At 41.2% G+C, this 27,787-nt stretch overlaps 1 protein-coding gene across 4 annotated transcripts; it reads right to left on the bottom strand.

Annotated features, from left to right (window-relative positions):
- Positions 1-643: 643 nt before the first annotated feature.
- Positions 644-27,285, bottom strand: polm (polymerase (DNA directed), mu). 4 transcript variants are annotated; one of them, XM_072554070.1, is made up of 12 exons: positions 27,195-27,285; positions 26,691-26,902; positions 20,514-20,682; positions 14,928-15,026; positions 14,188-14,358; positions 13,966-14,037; positions 13,033-13,153; positions 10,995-11,127; positions 8,613-8,715; positions 4,753-5,085; positions 2,965-3,048; positions 644-1,274 (listed from the first exon to the last, which is right to left on the bottom strand). In XM_072554070.1, exons 2-12 carry the CDS (start codon positions 26,894-26,896, stop codon positions 1,188-1,190), a joined length of 1,578 nt encoding a protein of 525 aa, XP_072410171.1. In that variant the 5' UTR covers positions 26,897-26,902; positions 27,195-27,285; the 3' UTR covers positions 644-1,187. The 4 variants fall into 4 exon arrangements, with proteins under 4 accessions (XP_072410171.1, XP_072410172.1, XP_072410173.1 ...); XM_072554071.1 differs by having other exon boundaries at positions 14,197-14,358; XM_072554072.1 differs by lacking the exon at positions 14,188-14,358.
- Between the last annotated feature and the right edge of the window lie 502 nt (positions 27,286-27,787).

Genomic DNA, 27,787 nt, shown 5'->3' with positions numbered 1-27,787 from the left:
GATGTTTGGAGTCAGGAGAGGAGTTACTCACTGCAGGATTCCTATTCTCTGACTTCCTCTTGGAGCCTTTTCAGAAGAAAGGATGGCTTGGGAGCATTATCACTGGACTATTAATCGAGAGACAGCAAGTTAATGTCCTGCAAATCTGGGTTCAAATCCCACCAATTGTAGATGATGGAAATTGAATTCAATAAAAGTCTTGGATCCCAAAAAATGTCACGAACTACTACATTTGATTAAACTAGTGTCAAACATACATCATCTAAAATGATCCAGCCCAGTGGACATTATTCAATCCTCTGTGTCAGTGGCAGCTCTTTGAATAGCTGTCCAATTAGTGCCAATCTGTGCTCTTTAACCACAGCCCTGTCAATATTTCTAGCAAGGCTTTATCCAATTCAGTTCTGAATTGACTCTGTTTCCAGTATCATTTTAGACAGAGTGCAAATGAGAGAAAAAAAGTCCTGTAATTGTATCATTACTGGATTGTTTAGGTACCATATGCCTATAAGACTGTACATGTAAAAAATAACATGGGTAGAGCTTATTTCATGAGTTAAGGATATCCCAAACGTCTGTCCAGCCAATGAAGTACCTCAGGTATCATGACATCTGTAGGAAATGAAGTCCAAAGATGACAAAGAAAGCTCAGATGTTGATTTTATTCAGCATTCTTGATTTCAGACAAAGATTGACAATGGCACCAGGAAAAGCTTGTCTTATTTTTCAAACTTGGAGATTTTTATCATACACCTGATAGGGCAGATGCATAAATTCTCATCTCAAAAAATAGCAGCTCTGACAGTGTAACACCTCCATGTGTTTCAGCTAAGATTCTGTGCTCAAGTCAGTGGAGTGGGATGTGAATTGACAACCTCCTGACTCATAAAAATAGAGGTTCCCACTCAAAGAGAATTCATCAGGTGAACCAACAGCTAAGTATATGGATGCATAACAGAAACATTTCACAGGCTGGTAAATTGATTCACACAGAACTTACCAATTCTACAATATATCAGACAGGACATACGTGCTCGCCAAACAAAATCAAACACTGGTGAATGACCAATTTTTTACATGGTGTTAGATATCCAGTTATAAAAATGCAACATACATTTTGTGAGAAGGATCATTGAAGGTGTCCTCACTGTTTCTTCCCCATAGTCTGATGAGTTGAATTCAGCACATCATGCATTCCTTTCCTGAGGTGGTATGTAATCCAATCCTAAATGTGCAAAAATCTCTTCTTCTGTAGCAGCCATCAAAAATCTTTTCTGCAATTAGGAAGAAAAGAAAGGCTTGCATATACATGGTTCAGTTCACAACCTCAGGGTGTGCAAACCCTTCCCGTCCAATACAATTTTGCAAGTGCAGTCACTGGGATAATGTTGGCACTATGGAATCCAGCACAGCAAGTTTGCTCGAACAGCTAATCTGTAATTTTGCAAAACTCACTGAGCAAATTATTATTAGATAGTACACTCTGAATAATTCCCCTGTTCTTTCAAATCGTGTCAATCTTTTAAGCCTACCCAAGACAGCAGTCAGTTTGGTGGCTGAATGTCTCATTGGAAAGATATCACCTCATAGTGTATTGCTCAACATTCAACTAGCAAAGCAGGCAGTAGGTGTTGATCTGGCCTTCACAACTGGTCATTTGCATGAACAATTCAATGCAAATTCCAGTCTACTCTTGTGTGAGGAACACCCAATACCGGGGAGAACCAGCCCTCCAATATTTGCTCCAGCGAGTTGGTCACTATCACCTGTGGCCCATGAAGTGGCTAATTCTTTGGAGGCACCATCATTTACATGATTGTCAGCTCTGTGAATGCAACACTCCCTCAGTGCAGCACAGCGTATCAGCCAGGATTATATGCCCAGGTCTTTGAAATGCAACTTCCCTGTTAACTTCTGCAAAACAGTCAGAAGTGCTACCAGCTGCTATCTGGCTGGCAACTCAGAAAAAAAATCATGTTCTTTTCAAAATTACAAATAAAAACCACGATACGACCGGCAAACCAAATGTCACTTCAATTTTACTCTTCCACAATTTATGAAGGGGAATCTAATGTATTAGAAGTATCATGTGTTGGCAAACTATTGTAATTTACAAGAGTTTTTGAGAAATATTTCTTGTTAGGGTCAAAAGGATCACCAACAATGAGTGCCCCAAACTGCACTTGACAAGATAGAACTCAGCTGCCTTCCTCTTCAGGAAGGATATCAGGATTTTGAACCAGTCAGTGAAGGAACAGTGATATCTTGCAAAACCAACAATTAGTTTTCAAGTTTAGAGTTCTGCATAATTTGGATTATTTCATTGGTTTATTCCTTTGGCCAGGATAAAGTGTCTTCTTTCTGAGTTAAACAGCAGTGTTGAACCAATCGGAGAATAGTCTGCCTTACAGTACACACTTGATCATGTCAGGAGGTATTACTGTGAAATTGACAGCATCACAAAGACCAAGAGGCTTCGACAGAATAGACACAGACAGAGTTATCCTTAGCAATGTGGTCAATTACTGGAGGACATCAATTTAAAGTGATTGGTGGAAGGATTAGAGGGGATGTAAGCAATTACCTTTCCAACTAAAGGGTGTCCTGAATTTGCTGCCCATTTTGACGGTTAAGGTGGAAGACCCCACTTGATTTAAAAGAATCCTGAATATGCACCTGCAAAACTCTCGACTAGATTGCACAAAAGGAGATTAGAACAGATCATTAGATCCCTCATGAAACCAGCATTGACACAATGGCTGAATGGTCTCTTTCCCAAACTTTACTTTGATGCTATGGAATATTCTGATGTAACATTACTGAGAATCATAAAACACAGAAGGGGGCCACTCAGCCCAACAATTCTCTGCTGATTGAACAGTCATAGCATTTCAAGGACATCAATGGATTTGATTTGAAGATTTTCAAAAAGGTGTAGAGCGAAGGAATTCAATTTCTTCCCACCTGTTCATTATCAAACAAAGAATGGCTGCTCAAACTCATATGCTTGAAGTGCTTGGCGTATCTGCGTAGGTCTCGTTCAAACAACTACAGAATATAATAAAAATAAACAAAAAACAAAGAGTCATTCAAACAAAGTCAAAAGGAAGAAATTTCCTCTTTTGAAGTGATTTATTTTTGCTCTCATTTTTGGAATGTGAAAGTTTTATTTTCCTCTTCCCAACACCACCCCTCAAACTCTCACTCCTCTCTCCTGGGTTTCCCCCTGCCTTCCACCACTCTTCTCTTCCCGCATTGGTGCAAACCAACGTTCTCTGCTTCCGGATCTAAAGTCTTGAACTCATGCCAGTCTTCGGTTCCATAGGTTGTCAGGTGTAGATTCGAATGGTACTGGAAAAGCACAGCAGGTCAGGCAGCATCCGAGGAGCAGGAAAAATCGACGTTTAGGACAAAAGTCCTTCATCAGGAATTAAAGCAGAGACCACCACCCTGGAGGCTCCCTGCCTTCATTCCTGATGAAGGGCTTTTGCCCGAAGCGTCGATTATCCTGCTCCTCGGATGCTGCCTGACCTGCTGAGCTTTTCCAGCACCACTCTAATCTAGACTCTGGTTTGCAGCATCTGCAGTCCTCACTTTTGCCTTGCTCATAGGTTGCCAGGTGCCTTGCCAAACTTGACTCAAAGGCTAATTGACTGGGGGCTAATTGGAAACTGTAGGGAAAGCCCACATGTTCATCTCAACACACCTTTTGCAGGAAATGGGCACAATATTCTTGGACAAACACAGGCAGTTTTGCCAGGGTGCTGTACCAACTGTAAGGTCCTGTGGAGATCAGGCTTCCCAGGGTCAGCGACTTGCAGGCAACTCATTAGAGTACACATTTACTCGACTTTCAACTGTATACATTTTCTTTTTACAACAGGCGAACTGCGATAGAATTAGCAACCACATGGAGTGGTTAAGTCGAAGTCAGCAGATTTTGTGATGAAGACAATAATATGTTGAAATTCAGGGTTGAGGCTCATGGGGGAGTGGACTTGATGGAAAGTGTATGAAGTTTGTGACAATCAGGGGCACCTTTCCATTGGGACGGGGCGGGGGGGGGGGGGATCCTTGCGTTTCTGTGTAATTTCCTTGATGCCTCTAATTTTAATTGATCATACAATAGCCAAGTGCCTTGCACTTTCCCACAGTCTAACAACAGACCAATACATTTCATAACCAATTTGTTACTTCTGTTTGTGAGCCGAAAGTAAAATATCACTTTGCAAGTGAGCAGTGTGAGGGGAATTGTGCAGGTGTATTGGGAGAAGCAGCATTTATTGAACATGTACCAGAAAAGTGTTAATGTTTCAATGAACAGGTACAGATAGTCCTGTTTAGTTTAATGGCTAACCAGAGCAAAAAAGATTTGTCTGAAAAGGTAGCTATTTCACTGTCAATCTAAATTATGTACATGAAATCATATCCGGGCTCGAGCCCAAACTCTTGAAAGTCAGAAGCATCCTTCCTCAGCTGATCAATAGCTTCAATATTAACAAACAAATTGTCTTCACATTCCACTTTTCAGATCATCAAGCTGAAAATGCTGGAAATGGAGAGTATATGTGTCAATGTTTGTAAATAAAAGACTTTTCAATCATGAGCCTTCATGTGAATTGATCCAAATGTTAGCCAGTCCTGGTCAATTTCTAAGTTGGTCAGCTGGAACATTTACATTTTCCACCTTTACATTTTTGTTTTTTAAATACTGGACAATAATACAGTTTTGCTGTTATTGATTATACTTACCCTAGAACCTGTCCATCCTAATAAGGCATAGGCATACTGGCTGAAGGGTGCAACAACCAGATCCACTCTGATAGCCTTCCAGTCTTTATCCTTCACTGAAGCACAACCTGCATGCTCACATGTTCCTGCTTGGCCACCAAGTCCCATCTCCTTTGCCTCATTCACAGCCAAAGAGTCATGATCACCTGATGTGTTCAGGTCAACAACATTTACCATATCCTTCTGCAGTTTGAAGATTAAATAACACTTTGCAAAATGATCAAATAGCTCCGGCTCCTTGGTCTTCCACTTTTGGTCCCTGTTGTCTGTGATGTCATCATACAAGATCATACCCTAAAATATTTGGAAAATAACCATGTAAATAAATATCTACTCTTCACACAGAAATAATCTCAGCTCTTTTACTCAGGACTGCATGACCAAATTTCTTACAAGTTGACATGTATTCGTGAGGCAAGGAAGCACTCAGTTACCAAGTACAAGAACAAAATCTCTCCTCAACCTGCTTAAAAGGAACATTTTCTATGACCTAGTTTTAATCATGATTGTAAACATTATAAAGTCTTGTAACTTTTACAACTAATGTTTAATCTCAAAGTAGTTTCAGGAAAGCAAATGAAAAATAATTGCCCAGCTTCTGCGATCAGCAGAGTTCTTATGGGAAAGTTTTGGGGCAGGATTCCACAGGAAGGGAAAGTGGCCCACAAGGCAGATAGAATGGAACTCACCTCTTGACGAACTGATCAAGTTTGAACAGCTCAAATGACAATTTCACATTCAGCCTCCTTATTCGATTGACTGTACAACCCGCTTCCTTGGAACGGATCAGCAGGATATTCAGTTCATTTTAGTTTCACTTCCTGCTTCAATTAAAGCTTCAACAGGTGGATTTAAAATTAGGAAGCTTATTTTTAAAACTTCAACCCAACTTGGACTCATCCCTTTGCAGTTAAAACTCTCCAGTTTGCAATGATCAGTATGCTTGGAAAAGCCTCTTGTCAGGGTTTGTGTTCTTATCTTCTATGACCTGAATTGGCTGGAGAATATTCTACAAGGGGGTAAAGCGATTCCCTGATGATTGTATTGCTCGATTCCAAAAATTGCCAATGTGACCTGAGAAACAGCTGGAAAGCAAAGGTTGAATTGAAAGCTAAGTTGGCGGTTTCTCTGTGGCAATTCAGAAGGCACGGAGCTCATGCAAGATTCTCCCCAAGGGGAAGAGTTTTCAGTTTAATAGTCTTCAAACAGATTTAGGATTTGAAGAATACAGCTCATTCAGTTTTTTTTCTTTTCAATTCATTTACAGGATGTGGGCAAAGCTGGCAAGGCCAGCATTTATTGTCCATCCCTCATTTCCCAGAAGCCAGTTATGAGTCAAACATGTTGCTATGGCTCTTGTGTCAGAGGTTGGCCAGACCGGGTAAGGACTGCAGTTTCCTGCCCTAAAGGACGTGAATGAGTCAGGTGCGTTCATCCAACAAATCAACATGACTAGACCAACAATTCCAGGTTGTTTTAATTCAATCTGTGACAATGCTGTCACTCTAAAAAAGTTATTGAGTTTATTTGGGTTTTTTTCAAGAGAGAGGTCATAAAGGCAGAGGTGCGGAATGCCTCCCTTAACAATGGCAGGGAATGGCCAATTCTCCCATTTCAGGATTTTTCTCGTTAGGTTTAGTGGTAGCAGTCCCAGAAGCTGCTGCAGTGCAAAAGGTTCCATGCGTCAGCAGATAATCCCTGCCGGACTTTTCTCTCTGAAATCTCTCATTCCTGTAAGAACCTGTGTTTGAATTTAGTTTTTGGCAAGTGGTGTGCTTATGGGACGTTACGGGAATTGGAACAGCTCCTTAGTTGAGTCGGTTAAGTTTTCCAATAGTTTAGTTATTCTAAATTCCGTTTTCTTTTGTTTGTGCTTCAACTGTAGTGTTTAAATAAATCCTGTTTTGCTTCAAGCCCAGTGGTTTGACCAGCTACATCACACCTGGAATATTGACTTCACATCTGCCCTTAAGAAAAAATTAGGGTCGAGGCTAACTTCTTCCAATATTTTGAGGGGGGTCTGGCCTGGCCCATAACAATCCATCTCCAGGGCGGGATTCGAACATGGGTTCTTAGAACACTACCTGGATCTCAAGAATAGTTGTTTCCTTCAAGGTGCGTTGCATATTTGGAAAGAACTGAGACTGAATAAAGGGACGGCAACAGATTGTGCACTGGCTAAGACCTCTACTGTTGTCGCTATTTCCAGAGCTGACCAGGTTCTCTCAGGGGGGTTGGGCAGCAGAGTGTCTGATCAGTCTATGCAGTCAGGACGAGCCTGTTTGAAGTGAAAGACGATTCATTGACACGTGCCTCGTTGCTGGTCACTGAGTCCAGCGACTTCAAATGGAATTCAACTGCAGGCAACTGGCCCTCAATGGCCAAAACAGTTGAGTGGAAATTCAGAGTTACTGCACCGTGGTGACCAAATTAAAACACCAAGTGCATGTGGTCCCACTTCTCTGCAGGATGCAATGCAAACAGAAGCTCCATTAGTTTTTTTTTTCTGTTCGCTTCCTGGTGACTCCTTTCTTTTGACAGCCCCAAGTTTTGACAGGGATGGTTACAACATGTCTCAGTGAAGATTCTTAAACTTGATTGGCTGTGAGCCCCATCTTGCTGAGCCAGCATAGACAATCTACGGAAGGTGTCATGCTGCACTAGGTGTACTCTCAGCAGGTCTCTGCTTTAAAGAAATTTGGTCAGGTGAGCTCTGGAAGTTTACTGAAGTAGGATTTCCTCTTAGCATTTTGGAATGAGAGAAAAATTATTGGTCAGCAAGGGGAGGAGCGTTCTATAAAAGAACCAACACTGTGTTCACTAAGGTTTGAGCACATTGGCATTCCGAAGAGCACTTGAGGACAATATAATGTGATACGTAGAATGGCAAATGTGAAGCTCAGCTCAAGCTCAAACAGGATACCAGTGTATCACATTATGGTTCAGCTTGACAATAGGGTACAGAGGTGGATGGGGACATTGGGGCATGAACAGATGTCCTCAGGAGACACCAAAGATGATGGCCTGTGGTGATATTCTAGCCTCAGTTGTTTATTCTTCCCCAAGCTTTGAGTATCTCATTACTGGCCAATGGAAAAGAGAAAGAGAGAAAGTATTATTAACAATCCAGAGATACAGCCAATGATACTCATATCAATCTAAAACTCCAGTAATAAAGGAACTCTTATCCAGAACAGCTCAGTACTATTGTGAGCAGAGACACAGAGTCAAGATAGAAATTTTGCTAAAAAGTGTGTGGTTTCACCCAACTTACCACAAATGATTTTCCCAATCTAAAACCTATTTCTATGACACAGTGCCAACTGCTTCTAAAAAAAAACTGAGCGTCAGGAATCCAAGACAAAATTCTTAGAGTTCCTCTCCATGTAGTCTTAAACTACGTCAGACGCTAGCTTTTCTTCTATGTCTGCTCATCATATTTTCCAAGCTCACCTTTTCTAAAAAGATCTACCTCCTGCTCTGACAATGCCTATTTCTCATTCCACCACTGACCACAGACTTCCCGTTCTGGCCAGCATCCTATTATATAGTGTTGTAAAAGAGTCCAATCAATTGTCCACTCATGAGACAGGACAGAAACATTCTGAATGGCAAACATAAATGTCATCTTGTGTGACTGGGACCATGGTATAAAATGGGAGAAAGTGAGGACTGCAGATGCTGGAGATCAGAGCTTAAAAATGTGTTGCTGGAAAAGCACAGCAGGCCAGGCAGCATCAAAGGAGCAGGAGAATCAACATTTCGGGCATAAGCCCTTCATCTCTTAGGATTTTCTGGAATTAGTCAGGTCCAATTCATACCTGGACAGCCATCCAATTAATCACTTGGTGAAGAAGACCCTGTTCCTTGCCTTCATCTTGGTGAGTTATCAGAAGGTCAACATCATGGCCAGACTCCTTTCCTCTGAAAATCACAACGTTGTCGATGTGAACACAAGCCATTAACAAGAAAACAAGTCCTTCAGGGGATGTTGGAGGAATACAGTATCACATTGAAAAAAAATTAAAGTGCAGTGGTGTTTTCAAATGCATTTCTTTAGGATCTGGTGAATGCAACACATTGTTCAGTTCCCATTCCAACAGTTGCGGTGATAATCTGATGACAAAGGGAAGCGCGATATGACAAAAACAAGTACTGTAAACAAACCAACAAAGTGCCAGTTTCAAACATGCTGTTGTCTAAAAGCAAAAATCTCAAACATGCAAAGAGACAGAAACAATATGGAAAAACATTTTATGATTGGAAATTAGAACAAAGCACAGTACAGCACAGGAACCAGCCATTCGCACCACCAAGACTGCACCAACACATGTCGCCTTTCTAAACTGCCTCGATGCAATTCATATCCTTCTTTTCCCTGCCTGTTCATCTATCTGTCAAGATGCCTCTGAAACATTGCTGGTGTCTCCACCTTTGCCACCTCAAATTGTCCAATTAATTGGTGAGTCCAGAAGGTGTCAAGAGCTCAATTAAAACATAGGGGCCCATTCCTCAAGCTGTAGTTGAGCTTTCCCAACAGCAAGAGAAAGGCTGAGATGTCAGTATGAGAGTAAGGTGCAGAATTAATATGATAGGTGACTGGAAATTCAAGGTCACATCTGCAGACTGAATGGTGGTGTTCTCTAAAGTGCTCATCCAACCTGCATTTGATACCCCCAAGGTAAAGGAAATGCCTTTGAGAGGAGTAAAGATATTACATTAAATTGAAGTAAATTTTGTTTCTTTCCTTATCTGGTACCCGTGTATTCAGTCCTGTAAGACTCATCCTTCTGTCCCTCAGTCTATCTTCTCTGCCATCCTACCAGAAAACTTTGTTTGTCCTTGTCCCTTCCACCTCTTGCTCAAGCACTATTGCATCTGCAATTTTTCCCAATTCTCACACACAGTCATTGACCCGCAATGTTGAGTCAATTTCTCTTTCCACAAATACTGCCTAACCTGTTTAGAGTTAAATATCCCACAACACCAGGTTATAGTGAGGTGATTGTGAGCGTCGCTCCGGAAGCTAGTGTGCTTCCAATTAAACCTGTTGACTATAACCTGGTGTTGTGTGATTTTTAACTTTGTACACCCCAGTCCAACACTGGCATCTCCAAATCATAACCTGTTCAGCATTTTCTGATTTTAGTTCAGATTTTCAGTATGCACACAGTCCTCTGCTATTCAATTGGGAAACTCGATGTGTGACTCACAATTAACCAACAAGTGCCAAAACACAGTTTCAGCCAATAAATTAGGACAAGAGAGAAAATTTCCCACTTTGCTCTGGATGGAGAAACAAATAATTGTAACAAGGCTTTCAAATCTGTCAATGCCACTACTCTTAAAAATCAAAAACCTGAGTTCCTAATTTACCTTATCTCTTCCCTTGTTTAAAATCTTCATTTGGTATGCTTTTGTTTATTGGTCAGAGTATTAGAGTACAGAAGTTGGGAGGTTATGTTGCGGCTGTACAGGACATTGGTTAGGCCACTGTTGGAATATTGCGTGCAATTCTGGTCTCCTTCCTATCGGAAAGATGTTGTGAAACTTGAAAGAGTTCGGAAAAGATTTACAAGGATGTTGCCAGGGTTGGAGGATCTGAGCTACAGGGAGCGGCTGAACAGGCTGGGGCTGTTTTCCCGGGAGCGTCGGAAGCTGAGGGGTGACCTTACAGAGGTTTACAAAATTATGAGGGGCATGGATAGGATAAATGGGCAAAGTCCTTTCCCTGGCGTTGGGGAGTCCAGAACTAGAGGGCAGAGGTTTAGGGTGAGAGGGGAAAGATATAAAAGAGACCTAAGGGGCAACCTTTTCACTCAGAGGGTGGCACGGGTATGGACTGAGCCACCAGAGCAATTGGTGGAGGCTGGTACAATTGCAACATTTAAGAGGCATTTGGATGGGTATATGAATAGGAAGGGTTTGGAGGGATATGGGCCGGGTGCTGGCAGGTGGGACGAGATTAAATTGGGATATCTGGTCAGCATGGACGGGTTGGACCGAAGGATCTGTTTCCATGCTGTACATCTCGATGACTCTACGACTCTATTTAAGAGCCTTGGCTTCCCACTCGGTTTCTCAACATTATAAAGGTTCTTTTGTCTCAACCTTTCTCAGTAGTTAAATATCACAGGCTTTGACAAAGATAAGCTGACTTTAACAGAACTAAATGATACAATGGAAAACAGCAGAGCTCTAACCTTCGAAAGCCACCAGTTAACTTGACAACTGCAGCAGGTAGAAATCTGTGTACAGCTTCTTCAACAATTTTCCTGATTGAATCTGCCTCAGCCATTGTGACTGGGACAATGAGGTCTTCATAATAGAGTAAGCCTGTAAAACAAAAGGAACTTTTCAGTTCAAAAACAGCTATGGACTTCACAGGGGATTGCAGGTATTTTTGAAATATTATTCAGATCAAGTTTCATTTTTCAGCCAGAAAAATAGCCTGGGCCTATTTCCAATTTATTACTTACCTTCGTTGATGGTTGGCAGCATCAAAGGTGACAATTACACTGCAGAACACCTTCACTGGAGCAAAATAATATTGCATAATACTTCCATGTGCCTTTTAGCCACCCTGATTTCCACATTCCAATCCATTACCATACTAAAGCTAAAAGTTCAGCCCTAATGTTGAAACTGATTGCCCAACTAAATTGTTGCACAGTTCAAGGGATGTACAGGCTCAATGGATCAGCCAGGGGAAGATGCAGAGTTACAGGGAGAGGGTAGGGGTATAGGTCTTGGTGGGATGCTCGTCAGAGAGGCAGTGTAGACTCAAAGGGGTGAATGGCATGCTTCCACACTGTAGGGATTCGATGGTTCGATGCATTCAGCCCTATCACCTTCTGTGAACTCTGTATTCCTTTATTCCAGCCTCTCCTGCCACAACTTCCTTTGCCACAGTGTAATTTGATGTGCCAGGAGCTGTTTGCAGCAGTGTTAGGAATTTCTTCCTTTCATCTCTCAGTCTCTCCATCACTTTCTGTCCACTCTTCGATCTCTTTTCAGAACTAAATTCCTCAACTTAACCTTATTTCACCCATCAAACAGCTCTTGCTTTGGTCGAGCTCAATGTCTACCTGAATTAACCATCTCTGGAACATCTCTAAAGGTGCTGGAAAAATGTGACAACGGAGAACAGATTGGTCTCCCAGACTTCAAATGATCCATGTTGATCAGACTAGGATTATGACTCTTTGTTTTTGGGTGTTCCAAGTTCCATTAAAGAGCACGTTTTGTTGCTGCCTCTTCTAAAACACCTCTAAATGCAAATGAAGGAGTTGCAAACTTATTCATGCTTTGATTCCAAGCAATACTCAATTTGTCAAACTCAATTCTGATTGAAGTTGGGACTCTCCAATATGTCAGTATAAGCCTTTTCTTCCTCTTGGTCCAATACTTATTTCCTACAGCGCACATTTTAAAATGCTTGTCTTCAACTGCAAAACCTTAAGCTCATTTCATCCAACTTCTGCAACCTCATCCAGACTTTCAACATGTGTGCCTTACAATCCTGTGAATCTGAGCTAATGGGTGTCCCCACTTCTCCAGATCACATTCGATTTACAAGTTACAGCCATTTCCAACTTAAATCTGTAATTTTATTCCCTACTGTCAAACATGGTCTCAAAATCTATCATCAGTCCTCATGTTGTTGAGATTGATGAACATTGGCCAAGAATTCTTGGCCAATCTTTGATTCTCCCTTCTAAAGTCATTTTATAAAAGTCTCAGAGAATCAACTAAGTCCTATTCAAATGTGTACATTTGTGAATATCAATTATGGACAATGTCAAGTTTGTTTGTAATGCTCTCCAAAAAAAAACACAAACTAACTCTCACATCTCGGTGAAGACGAGCACAAGCTAACAAAGTGCTGTTGGCATCCACTAAATTATACTTAAGCAAAAGCCACTCATTCCAAAAATGTAGATAAAAATTAATGACTTTAGTAGAAGGCAAGAAAGGTATGCCATAACTGTACATTTGAAGTATAGGGTACATTACAATTGCAAGGAGTTCACAAGTGAATTATTTCCCTTCAAAAAAATGTCAGTAAAATCCCATCTTGCGCTCAATTTGCTTTTCCTTCCCTTCTGATGAAACTGATTCTTGCTGGGAGCACAGTTCCAAATTATCAGAAAGACTAAACAAATTACAAATGTCCTTGAGAAAAGTGAACAACTTCAAAGGCAACAGGTTAAATTATTTTTTTGTCCACAACTTCATTACCTGCTTCTTGTTCTTTAGTGAGTTTTATTTTTGATGCTTTCAGTTCATGCAGCGTTCGCAGTCCCTCTCTATACCACTTATCAGCTGTCTTCACACCAACGCCAAAGATGCTGGTAAATCGCTGCAAAAACCAGAAACTAAGTTTACAAACCATCGGAATCAGAGACTGACTTCTCCTTTTTGTAAACAGAAGCAGCAGGACAGCTTCAGTGAAGTGTGTTGTTATTTTTAAACACAAAGTAAACCACAGACCATCAACAAGTCCAAGCAATTGGTTTTATGGTGAGGGGCCCCGCTCCCCAAAGTTCAGCAAAGGGAAGGAGGCAGGCATCCATCCATCAACAATCACAGCTAGAATTGAAAGTGAACTCATCCTGATGGTGTATTGCACCTTTTGTGACCTCAGGACATTCTCTCATGCTTTTAAGCAAGGAAATATTTGACTAAAAATCTAATCGCTGTGCAATTTCCTATATTGCAAAAGACAAAATAAATATAAAGCAAAACATACAAAATATACAAAAACATGAAGCAAGAGATTGCCATTTGACGTGCCCTGGCACTAAGTCAGTCCATGGCTGACTTGATACAGGGCTGAACTCAGCTTTCCTGACTGCCCACCTCTAGTTATACCTATTAACCTTCTTCTGAGTCAAAGCCTTATTGAACTCAGCCTTGAATATTATAAATGAGTGAACCTCCAATGCTCAGGCCAAAACAAAAATAGTCAGTGAGTTTATATCAAACAGATTGATATCGCCTGGAAGTGGTTTTCTCCCGTTATCTGACATGAGACAACTGCTGTTTCCTCAATCATAATATCTGAGAGATGTCCTCAGTAACCATTATCTGACATGAGATGCTCGAGACTTGCCATGTGAACGTTTCAGTTCATTTCATGTGGAGCAAAATACATCAAAAACTGAGACTCACCTTTAGTGTTTGATATCTTTCATTTTGGATTAACTTCTCAACTTCCCCGCAGTTTCCATCTTCAAGGATTTCCTGAAACCAAGCGGAAAGAAGTGTTCATGTCTTTCATTTGAAGGATTGTGTGAAAAGCAATCATTCAAATCCAGTACATTGTAAAAATTAACTGCACTCTTGATTAGCCTGAGGAACCAGATTAGAAAAACAAATTTGTTATGTTTTTACCTTAATCACCTTTTTGGAATGTTCCCCAAGACTGGGAATTCCTTGGAGATCATCCATTTTGGTTACACGATATGGCAATGATTTTAGAATAGAAGATGCTCTTGCGAATGCCAGGTTCCGTCCTTCATTTTCACAGAACTCTGCATTTTCTGCAAGTATCTTCAAAGCATTCTAGGAAAAATCATGATTGGTGATCTCACCTCAATCCATTCAGACCCATCTCTTTTAATGTATGCATTTCAACACTGCTAATTTCCTTAACTTTAAAGACGACAAATTCACCCCCAGAAACGTAAAAATTATTGTTCTGCGTATCTTACAATAAAGGATGTAGGGCCAGGAATTTTCTTTTTCTCCCACCCTTCTGAAACAGAAATTCATCACTTCTCAACCGAGTCCTTATAGTCAGGCTCCAAAGCTCGACTCAACTGACTTACATAAACATGCCTGTTCTAATAGTCTCATCAAGTAACAAATATACACAACTGCCTGAAGTAATTTGCTTCTCACGTAGTTTAGCCAGTGACTTGAAGATGGATCACTGGAATTGAAAGGTAAACTCTGTTTCTCTCACCACAGATGTTGCCAGACCTGTTGAGTTTGTCCAGCAATTTCTGATTTTGTTTAGCCAGAAGTCATGAGTTTGGGCACGACAAAGGGTCTCAACTTAATTCACAATAATCAGTACAATGTATTTTAGAGGTTTGAGGTAGTAAAGGACATTTGTCCATGATTATTACCGTAAATAAATTATTTCTATTATTCAGTGTTGTCCTTCTTTGACAGGCGTACTGCGAAACAGGAATATCAGTGGCACTACGATCAGCAGTTCTGTTCACCTAAAATCAAACACAAGTGGTGAGTATTGTGACCAACTCCAGCCACACACTAAAACACTTTCTTCCAAATCAGAATTACATCACCAAAAACTTAGGATATGAAGCTGAACTTCTGTGTCATGGAAATAGCTTGAAGGTAGCATACTTGTGATGACAGACTAAACACTTGTTTTCACATCAATCATTCCCTCAAAAGCAAGGAAAAACCATAACACCTCAAACCACTCTTGATAACTGACCTGCCAGCATTGCTCAATATAAAACCCAGAAGGCCAACAGAGGGACAGCCATTGTTCCCACTTGACTCTTGTTAACAGCAAGAGTCCTTTGGGTTAGTGTAGTTTTTGATGGAGAAGTGATAGTTTAATATTCTTACTCATTGGCAAACTAAGTATTTACTTGCTAAGACTCCAATACTATGACCTCATATTAAGCGTGTCCAAACCTTAGTTCTACCAATCTGCGTGTAAACATCCTGAACTGAAATGAGTGCAATGTGTCCCAAATAAATCAAGTTTTGTGTTCTTCATCAACTACTGTTAATATCTCTTGGATATTAAGACATAATGAAGACTCAATTCCCAGTGACTTACACAAAGTATCCCAGGGCAAGATTTCACATGTTAAGGTTTCTACTATAGCAAAAATCAACACGAACTACAAATTGTTTAACAGGCAACTAATGTACCAAACTAAAATGAAGGTTAATCCCAATGAACAAACCCAAACAAAATACTTGAGTGACTGACTGATTCTCGACACCAACCTCCCCCAACAACTCCAAACCCCATCCCCAAGCCCAGTGCAGTCTTAACTCCTCCTGGATTTTCACCAGCTTCCCTTCCCTCTTGGACTGATCTTCTAGTATCCTTCAGAAGCCGTTTCATTCACTCTTGTGTGTATTCTTGAACTAATTTGCAGCAATGAAGCTCACTCATTGGATTTCACACAAACAGAGAAATACAATTCATGAGCAAGATGTGATGATTCAGCCCCTCGAACCTGTTTGGCCATTCAACAGGATCCTGGCTGATGTGAATGAACCTTAAAATCCAAATTCCCACTTCCCATAATAACCTTCCACCATCCCTTGTTTATTTCCCTCTGCTCAAAAAAAAATCAATGAATTAGCTTCTGCCAGCTTTTCAGGAACAGACTTCCAAATATTCAAAAACCTCAGATAAGCAGAGACCTAATCGCTGTTTTAAATTGGCAATCCCTGAATTTTAAAGTGACTCCTCATTCTTGATTCTTCCACAAGAGGAAACATTGTCTCCACATGTACCCTGTCAAAACCAATCAGGATCTTATATGTTTCAATGAAGTTCAAATTCATGCAGATACTGGCCAAGCCTGTCCAACATTTCTTCGAGACAATCCACTCATTCCGGGCATTAGTTCTGTCAACCCCACCTTAAGTGCATCCAATGCATTTACGTCCTTTATTCAATAAGGTGACTGAACCTGTGCAGAATATTCCAAAAGCAGAATCACCAGATACGTGCATAAGTGAATAATCACCAGTCCAGAGTAGAGCTGAAGCACACACTTCCTATTTTTAGAATTAATTCCTCTCATGATAAATGATTACATTTTATAGGCTTCTTTACTTGCTGAACCTTCGCACTCACCTTTTGGTGAATGATGCACTTTTACTGCCAGATTCTCTGCTTCTCAGAGCTCTGCAATCTCCCATTATTTAGATCACATGCTTATCTTTTTATTCTTCCTGCCAAGATGCACCAATTCACAATTTTAACACATTTCTGCCCACTCATTTATCAATATCGTGTGACGATACTACGCCTTTAAAAGGTAGTTTTTTTAAAATGAGGAGAAGTTGAGAAAGAGATATTGAGATCTCTTCCAAGGCCAGAAAGTAAAGAGTTTGCAAGGCCCTGGGCTTTTTTTCAAGTTCGAACAATAGAAGCAGCAAGAATGGGTAGACAATAGACAATAGGTGCAGGAGTAGGTCATTCTGCCCTTCGAGCCTGCACCACCATTTAATATGATCACGGCTGATCATCCTTAATCAGTATCCTGTTCCTGCCTTATCTCCATAACCCTTGATTCCACAATCCTTGAGAGCTCTATCCAACTCTTTCTTAAATGAATCCAGAGACTGGGCCTCCACTGCCCTCTGGGGCAGAGCATTCCACACACCCACCACCCTCTGGGTGAAGAAGTTTCTCCTCATCTCTGTCCTAAATGGCCTACCCCGTATTTTTAAGCTGTGTCCTCTGGTAGAGACAGGCTCCCACAAAACCAGTGCATTAATTTATCTTTCCGTTGATGGGACTTTGAAGTTGGCGATGGAACCAGTTATACATCTCTCTCAGCCACAGTAAAAAGCTGGAATTCTCTCTCTGCCAGAATTTCCTCTTCATGTTCTTATGTTCTGGCCTGGAGAAACATCTCATGTGGGACAATCTATTTCACAGAATTTGGCTTTGCCAAGGGTGTGTTTGCAGAAAGTTACCATCTTGGAACAGTTGCTGTTTAGGAGTTAAATAATGTATTAGTCTCTTAAATTTTCCAATCGAGTTAAAGTTATACCAACTCTTTCTTCTACTTGCATTTTAACGAGAGAACGAATAATGTGTGTTTTGCTTAAAGCTGAGCAATTGAATCACATTTGGAACACTGCACCTTACACTTGCCTTTAAGGAAGATAAAGGTTAGGGTCTAGGCTATCTCCTTAATCTATGCAAAAAGGATTTGGTCCGGTCCATATCAATCTTATAAACCTTCCTGAGTACTCTTCATAACGTATTTTCCAACACATCTTTGTGTGATCAGAAAATTTACTCAACATATATTTTTTCCCTTCATCCAAGTAATTTATACATTGTAAACAATTCAAGTCCTCGCATCGATCACTGGAGTACACCACTCAATACATCTTGTCAGCTGAAAAGATGTATCATGTCGATATATGACCTCTTACACGTTAAGGTTTCACTTTACACAATAACTTTTGATGTTATTCTTATCAAATACCTTCTAGAAATAGTTTTGAATAGTAGATCTACTGGTTCCCCTTTATCCACAGTACGTCTTAACTCACAAAAATCTCTGTTCGATCAGTCTAACACATTCCCTGTTCACAAAACCATGCTTAGTATGCTTGAATATTTGGAACTTTTCTCAAACTTCTTCAACGATAACTGGCAACATTCTCCTTACACCACATGTTAAATGAATCAGCTGTTAGTTTCCTGCTTCGAGTCTTGCGAAATATTTGTTCTTTGAATCTCCACAAGTCTTATTTCTTCAAGCAAACAACCAGTTCCCACCAGCATTTGTTCATTCATGGGAGGTAGGCATCGCTGACAGAAATATATTGCCCACCCCTCATTGCCCAGCAGGCAGTTAAGATTCAACTACATAGCTATGGGTCTGATGTTGCATGTCAGCAGACCAGGTAAGGATGACAGATATCTTTTCCAAAAGGGCAGTGATGAACCAAATGGGTCTTTTATGATAACTGACAATAGTCACGTGGTCATCATTTGACTTGCTTTCACATCCCAATTGTTTTGAACAGCGTTGAAATGTCGCTAACTGCTGTGGTGGGATTTGAACCAATGTCCCCAGAAATTATGCCTGGGCAGCTGGATTACTAGCCCAGTGACGATAACAAACATAGATGTATTTTGCACATGAGCAGTGATTTGCCTGCTTCTAAGTAGCACTGAGCCATAATGTCTGTGTATTCAAAAACAAATCTGACTTTTTTTGTGACAAGATGCAAAAACTGTTACTTGATTTTCTGATGCTCACATCATTCCCTGATCAAAAACATTCTGCTTCAGCCAAAGTTATCGGAGACATTTTAGAATGTAGTTATCTTGTGGAGTCCAAAATTTACAACATTGGCGACCTTTAAGCGGCATTTGGATAGGTACATGGATGGGTGCTTAATCTAGGTTAGAAGTTCGGCACAACATCGTGGGCCGAAGGGCCTGTTCTGTGCTGTATTGTTCTATGTTCTATGTTCTATGTTCTATGACCAGGAATTATGTTTTCCCATTCTGCAGAAGGGGAAGGAGAGGAGAGAAAGAGTACAGAACGAGGGCTTACCATCTCAGGATTCACGGTGGATTATTTAGGATCAAGGTGATGAAAACATTCTTCACTCAGAGGAGAGTGAACTTGTGAAAATCTCCATCACAGAAGGCTGTTGAGTTCAACTCACTTAAAATGCCCAGGAAAGAAACAGCTACGTTTCCAGACATGAAAGGTATCACAGGGTGTGGGGACAGAATGTGAGGGTGACACTGATACTGAGGATCAGTCATAGAGATGTACAGCACAGAAACAGACCCTTCAGTCCTACTTGTCCATGCTGACCAGATATCCTAAATGAATCTAGTCCCATTTGTCAGCATTCGGCCCATATCCCTGTAAACCCTTCCTATTCATATATCCATCCTGTTTAAATGTTGGAAATGTTCCAGCCTCCACTTCCTCTGGCAACTCATTCCTTACCTTTATGTGGAGAAGGTGCCCCTGAGGTCCCTTTTAAATCTTTCCCCTCTCTCACTATGCTCTCTAGTTCTGGACTCCCCCATCCAAAGGAAAAGACCCTGGCTCTTTATCGAATCTATGTCCCTCGTGATTTTATAATTCCCTATCGGTCACCCCTCCAGCTGATTCAGCTTCTCCATATATCTCAAACTCTCCAACCATAATAATGGTAAAGCAGGCTCAAGGGTCTGAATAGCTTCCTTGTGCTCCAATTTTCTATGCTGCTTGGTTGCCTATTTGCACTTTCCAATCACAATTTGCAAGTTTTGTGAGTGAGCAGAAGACCTTGTCTATTTACCCTATGCATGCCCCTCATGATTTTATAAACTTCTATAAAGGTCACCCTTCAGCTTCAAATGCTCCAAGCAAAGTCGCCCCAGTCTACTCAGCATCTCCCAGTAGTTCAAACCCTCTAACCCTGGCAACATTCTTGTCGATCTTTCCGGAGTCCTGTCAAGTTTCACATCATCCTTCCTGCAGCAGGGAGACCAGCATTGTGACCAAAATATAGAGGGTTATTACATGTGGAAATTCTCTTGCCCAGAGTATTTTGGAGACTTGGTCATTGAGAATCTTCAAGGCTGAGTTCTAATGATTTTTGAACTGTACGAAGTTGAAAGGTGTTGAGGAGAAGCCAACAAGTGGAGTGAATGCCACAATTAGATCGCTATGATTTTACTGAATTTTTCAGCAGACCCAACAGACTGCATAATCTACTCCTACTTCTATCCCGTATAATCTTTTCATAACGCAATGAGTTTCTTCATAAAAAGACATTTCTCTCCCAAAGGGTGAAAGGGAAGTAATAAACCCAGAATTTTAGCAAACTAAACTCTGTAGAAAACAATCATAAGCCAGCACGGGTGAAAACTCACTTCCTTGCAAATATTTCCGGCGACTCTTCTTTATGTGTTTAATACTCTTTTGCGTTCACTGTTCAGATCTGTATTAAAATACCTGAAGCCGATGACGATTTTCTATTTCCAAGGGTTTGCCTGCTGCCATACTTTCAGTGAACCATGTAATATCTATCAAGGCCGCTCTGCAGATTCCACTCTGTTTCGCCAGCAATTCGAACACTTCATCACCTGAGTTATTCTCAGACACAACATGAGTCACGGATTCACTGCAAAGAGAAACAAGAAACTTGGCAAATTTAAGATCAAGTCACAATTCATTCCAAACAATGGACAACTTTGTCACATTAATATCTGTTCCAGAAAAAAAAAGGAGCGACAGCTGCATTCGAGATGCCCACAATTCAACCGTGAACTAATTTTTCCCCAGAAAAAAAGGCCAACCTAGGTACACTTTTTTAGAGATGTAAACATTACTTTAAAAGAAGTTTAAACTGTTAACATATTAGTTTTCCACTTACACAAAGAGATGCATTTACTCAAAATAAAAGACTAATATTTATTTCAGCTCTGTAGTTTAAATGATTCTCCAAAATGAAAAAAAAGAGTCATGGGCCCATATACAGGAACAACTGTAGCAATATATGAGATGATATCCTCAAACATTCATTATGCCTTTCCAAATAAAAGGTTGCTTTGCAGCAGCATTTTTTCTTATGTGTTAACTTGAGTATACGAAAGGCAAGACTAGAACTTAATAATTAACAATTACTATTTTACATCTCCAGTATACTAAACCTCAAGAGGGAGCGTTAATATTACTAAATGAGTTATCTCAAGGCCCAGACTAATGGTCTGGAGATATAAATTCAAATTCCACCACACATCAAGTGGCCAATTCACCTAACCTGCACATTTTTGGACTGTGGGAGGAAACCGGAGCACCCAGAGGAAACCCACACAAACACGGGGAGAATGTGCAAACTCCACACATTCCTGAGGCAGGAATTGAACCCAGGTCTCTGGCACCGTGAGGCAGCAGTGCTAACCACTGTGCCACCATGCTGCCATTCAATGAATTCCAGAGCTTGGTCCCTGAGAAGATGAAGGCTCATGTATTTATAAGAGGTCAAAGGGAATATGAGATCTGAATAACAGGAATGGATAACTCGAGCAAAGAGACTTGGAAATGTCATAGCGGAATGGATAAATTACCTCACAAAGGATTTTATACGAGGACACACTCGAAAATTTGAAGTGTCAGGATACTGAGTTAAAGCAGATATTTTAGAACATATTTTCAAGTTCTCCTCTACAACACACTCAATTTGACTTGAAAACCTATCACAGTTCTTTAAGTATTGCTCGATGAGAATCCTGGAACTGTCAACCTAATAAACCAAGGATGTATGAAGCTTCCCTGTTTTCCATGATTCTGCTGCTCATTTGCTTAACTTCAAGAGTTAAGTGGGCAGTGAATTTAAATAATTTTACCAGAATAAAAGGGTTATTAAAGTTGTTGATGCTGTACTTTATTTAGCATCAATTTCCTTTGATTCATTCAAATTATGCCACCAATCCTCTCACCCACCCAAGTCCAGAATAATTAATCCTGTAACTGCAATGCAACTGATAGACAAGTTGACCACAATATTTCATCGATACAAGTAATGTCCCAAACAACTTGTGTAGAAATTACACCTTCCAATTCATGTAAAGGATGCATAACCCACCAAAGTATAGTGTCTTTATCTCAAGTATTTCAGAAAGGCACTTTTCAACTTTACTTCCACTGCACATCACAAGGACACATGTTGCTTCACATGTTTTGAAAAGATATTGAGTAACTTACAGAGGACATGTGCTGCCTCTGGTTTCACAAGAGGTCACATTTTTCCGCATGCAAAACCTTGCCTAATAATTGAGGAAGATCAGTGAATAAGGTCATGATGTTTACAACGCTCAAATTAAGGGCCTCTTCCTCAATTCTTTGAAGGTAAAAAGGTCTGTGGACCAAAGAGCTGTTCTCATTGAAGAGAGACGAACGGTGTTGAGTTTACGCTGCCTCAGGTGAGGGTTGAGTTTGAAGTGGGTCCTTCACGGTAAGCTTAGCCAATGTGGGAATTGAGCCCAGAATGTCAGTATCACTCGGCATTGTAAACAACTGTCAAGCCAACTGAACTAGCTGTTTTGTCGAACTGAGACACGAAGGGATTCAAGTACACAATTCTTTAAAGTTTGCATCATATGTAGACAGCATGCCCAAGGCGGCTTCTGGCATGCTTACCTTCACTGCTCAGACCTTGGACTACAAAAGTTGGGATGTCATGTTGAGATTGTACAGGAAATTGGTGAGGCCTCAGTGACACAGTTATGGAGATGTATACTATGGAAATATTCCCCTCCGTCCAACTCAACATGCCAACCAAATATCCTAAATTAATCTAGTCCCATTTGCCAGCATACGACCCATACCCTTCTAAACCCTTCCTAATCATATACCCATTCAGATGCCTTTTAAATGTTGTAATTGTACCAGCCAGCTCCACTTCCTCTGGCAGCTCATTCCATACACACCCCACCCTCTGCATGAAAAAGTTGCTTCTTAGGTGCCTTTTAAATCTTTCTCCTCTCACCTTAAACCTATGACCTCCAGTTCAGGACTCCCCCACCCCAGGGAAAAGACCTTGTCTATTACCCTTTCCATGCCCCTCATGATTTTATATACTTCTATAAGGTGACCCCTCAGCCTCCAACATTCCAAGGAAAATAGTCCCTGTCTATTCAGCCTCTTTGTATTGTTCAAACCCTCCAGTCCTGGCAACATCCTTGTAAATTCTTTCTGCACCCTTTCAGATTTAACAACATCTTTCTGATAAAGGGAGATGAGAATTGAATGCAGTATTCCAAATGTGGCCTAACCAATGCCCTGATCAGCCGCAGTATGACATCCCAACTCCTTTCCTCAATGCTGTACCCAATAAAGGCAAGTGTACCAAATGCCTTATTCGCTACCCTGTCTACCTGCGACTCCACCTTCAAGGAACTCTGAACCTCCACCCCAAGGTCTCTTTGTTAGACAACACTCCCCAGGACGATTAAGTGTGTAAATCCTGCCTTGATTTGCCTTATCAAAATGCAACAACATCTCACATTGATCTCAATCAAACTCCAACTGCCACACCTCATCTACAATGTTCCTAACATTTCCTCCTAAATTCACATCCTAATCATTTACATAAATGATGAAAAGAAGTGGACCGCACACCAATCCTTGCAGCATACTGCAAGTCACAGGGGTCTTCTGGAGTCACAGGGATCACCCTGCTTTAGGAAGGATATGATTAAATTGGAGAGGGTTCAGAAAAGATTTACCAGGATATTGCCGAGAATCGAAGGTTTGAGTTATGCACATAGGCTGGATAGGCTGGGATTTGTCTAACTGAAGTGTTGGGAGGCTGAAGGGTAACCATGTCGAGGTTAATAAAGTTTTGAGGTACATAGATCAGGTGAACAGCAAAGGACTTTTCCCTCGGGTGGTGGTGTTCTCAACCAGGGGGCATAGTTCTCAGCTGAGAGGAGAAAGCTTGAAAAAGGAATGTGCGTGGAATGAACTGCCAGAGAAAATGGTGGATGCAGGTACAGTTAGAACGTTTAAAACACATGTGGCTAAGTACATGAACAGGAAAACTTTGGAGGGATTTGGGTCAAACATAGATAAAAGTGGGACGAGTTTGGTTTGGAATGTGGACTAGTTGGACTGAAGGGTCTGCTTCCATGCTGTATGACTCTACAGTCTGCATTATTGTAAAATGTCAGGTACTGTATAAAAAATGCAGAATTAGTTTTGCATTTTTAGTGGCATATTTTATTGCCTGAAATTAATGCTGCACAAATCAAATTCCACTACGCCCAAATCTCTGTTTGCTCCCATTTCAAAATCTCACTTCCCTTTTCTTGAACCTTGTCTCTAAAATTTTTGTAGTTCTGATTCCCAGCACAGGTCCCAAAGTTAACTGGATGACTGCCACTTGAACCACCTCCCTATCATTCTGTAATCATTTGCAAACTGTGTCTAAATGTCAACATTGTCTCTGCTTCAACAAACAACTGCACAGCCTTGAAACCTTGCAGTTCTTTTTAAAAAAAAAGTAATTTTGGTCTCAACAGTTTCCAGTTTCATCCAATATCAACATCCTCTCTTTAATCAATCCAATTACCTGAAGCAGATTCTGCTTACCTATTCTGCCCCATTCCTTCAAAAATGTATGTGTTGAGTCATCTCTGAAATTCTTGCAGCGAAGAAATGGTTCCAATATTCCAAGTCTTCTCTTTGCATTTTTATTTCATCCTGTGAAGCAGCAAAGTAAGGTTCTCTCGTTCATTCAATTTTTGTTCCATCATACTTCCAAAAATGTGGAGCCCAAACTGTCCAAAGTAATCTGCCAGTGGTCTTACTAAAGTTTTGTGTGGACACACCATTCAAATTATATTTTCTTCACTTCTTGCCATGTAAGGAGCTTCCTGTGTGATATTGTGAATTACCGGTACATAAACACCCCTGCTCTTTATCAGCACCCAGCCCTTCTCCATTCTTCCTGCATCTGCTGACAAGTTTAATTTGGTTTTAATCCCTCCGTCGATTTACCCTTGCAGATATTCAGAAATTTTTAAACAACCTTGATTTTTACTTGTGTCCATGTTAAATGCTTTATTTGGTTTGGACTTGGAAACACAGCACTGACCATTTGCAGCCAATATGTAGCGTGGTTGGACCAAAGTCACTTGAAAAAGAGGCTTATGACCACAACCTCTGAGAGAACAATTGGGAATAAACAATAAATTCAGGCCTTGCCAGTGCATTCCGATCCATTGAACAAACAAGAAAACTTTTCAACATGCTTTTCAAAAGGCCAGCTCTTGATGTTCAATGCTATATTCCCAAATTCACTTTCCACCTTGGTGCACTGAGTCATCATCATTATCTTCTTCTCTATTCCATCTTCCATCTATTGTGGCAGTTCACCACCATCTACTAGAGGGCAACGAGCAATGTACAATACTGGCTGATCCAGCTCGTGACACCCACATTCCATGAATAGATTTTTAAAAAGTTTGATTTTGACCTGCAATCTCATCGTGCTACAATCACCACTCCCAAGATGATCAGCCCACTTTTAATTCCTGTCACCAAGTTATTTTGATCTACATTCGCAAATCAATGCCTATTTCCTTCCTAACAAACTACTTAAGTAAGCATCATGTACACATTTTAGGAATTTTATTTCCTTTTCTCACTGACGTCTCGCTGTCCTCAATGTGCATTTAAAGTCTCAAACAATAATTGTGCATCTCCGTGTTCTATCAACAGATTTTCTCTTCCTTCCTCTTCACATAGTGTACAACCTCTTATCCAACAGACACAAACCGTCAGATCAGTGCTCAGCAGGGGTGAGCTTCATCATCTTCAGACTACATTCAGAAGCATGAATGGCACTTTGACAGTCTCAGCAATACACTGAGACAATGTGCTCAGGCACATTTGATAAGGATTAGCTAGGTACTTTAGCAACTATGAAATGCAATCCGTTTGCTATCTCAATGTTGCCAGGACAAAGAAATTATATTGAAACATGTGACATAAGCCAGTTAAATGCTCAGGTCAATAGGTAAAGTTTCAGAAGATGAATTCGAGAACAGAATCTCAAAAAGTGGCATTGACTCTGATTGATGTGGGCATTGTCCTGAGACAAAAGCAGTGAATGGTTGTGACCATTGATTTTGGTGGGGGGTGGTGGGGGTGGTGGGGGGGGGTGAAGGACAGCAAAATGACACCAACCCTGTGTGCTCATTTGCAGTATCAGAATGACTTCCTTCCAGAATAGGCCGCATAGCTTCCTGCTGAGTAATACATGATGATGATGATGATGATTCACAATGTAAGTCCAAGTTATGGCTTAAAAGATGACGAAGCAGTGGTTCACACTGATGCCTCATAATGCCAGGTGCCAGGTTTGATTCCACCCTTGGCCTGTGTGGAGTGTGCATGACCTGCCTGTGTCTACGTGGGTTTCCTCCTGCAGTCCAAAGATGTGTAGTGGATTAGCCAAGGTAAATGCAGGGTTGCAGGAATAAGGTAAAGGTGGGGTAGTTCTGGGTGGGATGCTCTTCAGAAGGTTGGTGCAAAGTCAATGCACCAAATGGCCTCTAACAGCACTGAAGGGATTCGATGATGTGATCAAACTTTGGTCCAAACTCACAGTTCCAGCTCACTCACCTCATCTGCTCCTCCACTCGAAATCCCTTTTTCTGAGCAAGCTGTGTGAGGAAGTTTCTCCTGCTTGAGCCCATTTTCCTCTCCACCAAAAATATACCAACTTCAGAGAACTTTGCCACCCCGACAGGGCCATCCCCATCCCTGGAGTCTGAGGCACCAGGAAGAGCTGGATCTTTCCGCCTCTTCTTCCGAGGCAGTAAGGCCATGGTGAGCTGGAAAAAGGGGGATGAAACAACATGGTCAAAGATGAGCGAAACAAGACTGGCAACGACCCCAGTGAAATTCGCCACATGTAGCCCCTGTTTCCATTGGTGCTTGGACAAAGATGACAGCAGCCATTGGCTTAGCAGCTCGATACGACAGAACTAACACACACCCAAATTAAGACCCAGCACCTTCCAGCTTCCAGCAAGAAGCTGGAAGGTGTTGTTGCTGCTGCTGCTGCTTTTTGGGCCGAACAAGAATGGGAGACACGGTCAAAGGTAAGTGATCTGTGCAATGTACCCAGGCAGCAAGACAGGAGGCTTCTGTGCACCCAACACAGTGTCATTGACAATCGCTCAATCCGGCCGATGCACGGAAATAACTCAGGCCCCGCCCCCCACCCCCCGCGCGCGTGCACGCGCACGCAGCCTGGACGGGGACGAGCGCGGCGGAAGGGCGCAATCGGCCCGAGTCCTCCTTCCTGAGCAGCCGAGAGTGCAACCAATGTGAGTGAACCCCGGCACAGGCCAGTGACCAGCAAAAACACATGGTGCACGCGGATGCAACACTGGGGCAACTCCAACACATTGCACATTTCCTGAGGTGTACTCACTGTCTCTGCAAGAGAACCATTTTGAACTCTATGTGAATACTCAGATGGAAAAACTGACATTCCAATAAAGTACAATCAACTCCAAAACAGCCCTGTTTTATTGACACCCCATCGCCATCAAAAATATGTTACCATCAGCAGGTTCACTGTGGTGTCAGGGAACACTGTGGGCTTCTTTTTCACTTTCTCTCTCTCTTGCACTGCCTGACCATGTGCTGCCTTTGTCTGTTCCTCTCCCTTTCATAAGTGCTGTTGTTTTAACTTGTATTTCTCCAAAGTT

The sequence above is a fragment of the Chiloscyllium punctatum genome, chromosome 35 (genome assembly GCF_047496795.1).
Source record: "Chiloscyllium punctatum isolate Juve2018m chromosome 35, sChiPun1.3, whole genome shotgun sequence".
In the NCBI taxonomy this organism is placed as follows: domain Eukaryota; kingdom Metazoa; phylum Chordata; class Chondrichthyes; order Orectolobiformes; family Hemiscylliidae; genus Chiloscyllium; species Chiloscyllium punctatum.
This window is presented reverse-complemented; position numbering and strand designations above follow the sequence as displayed.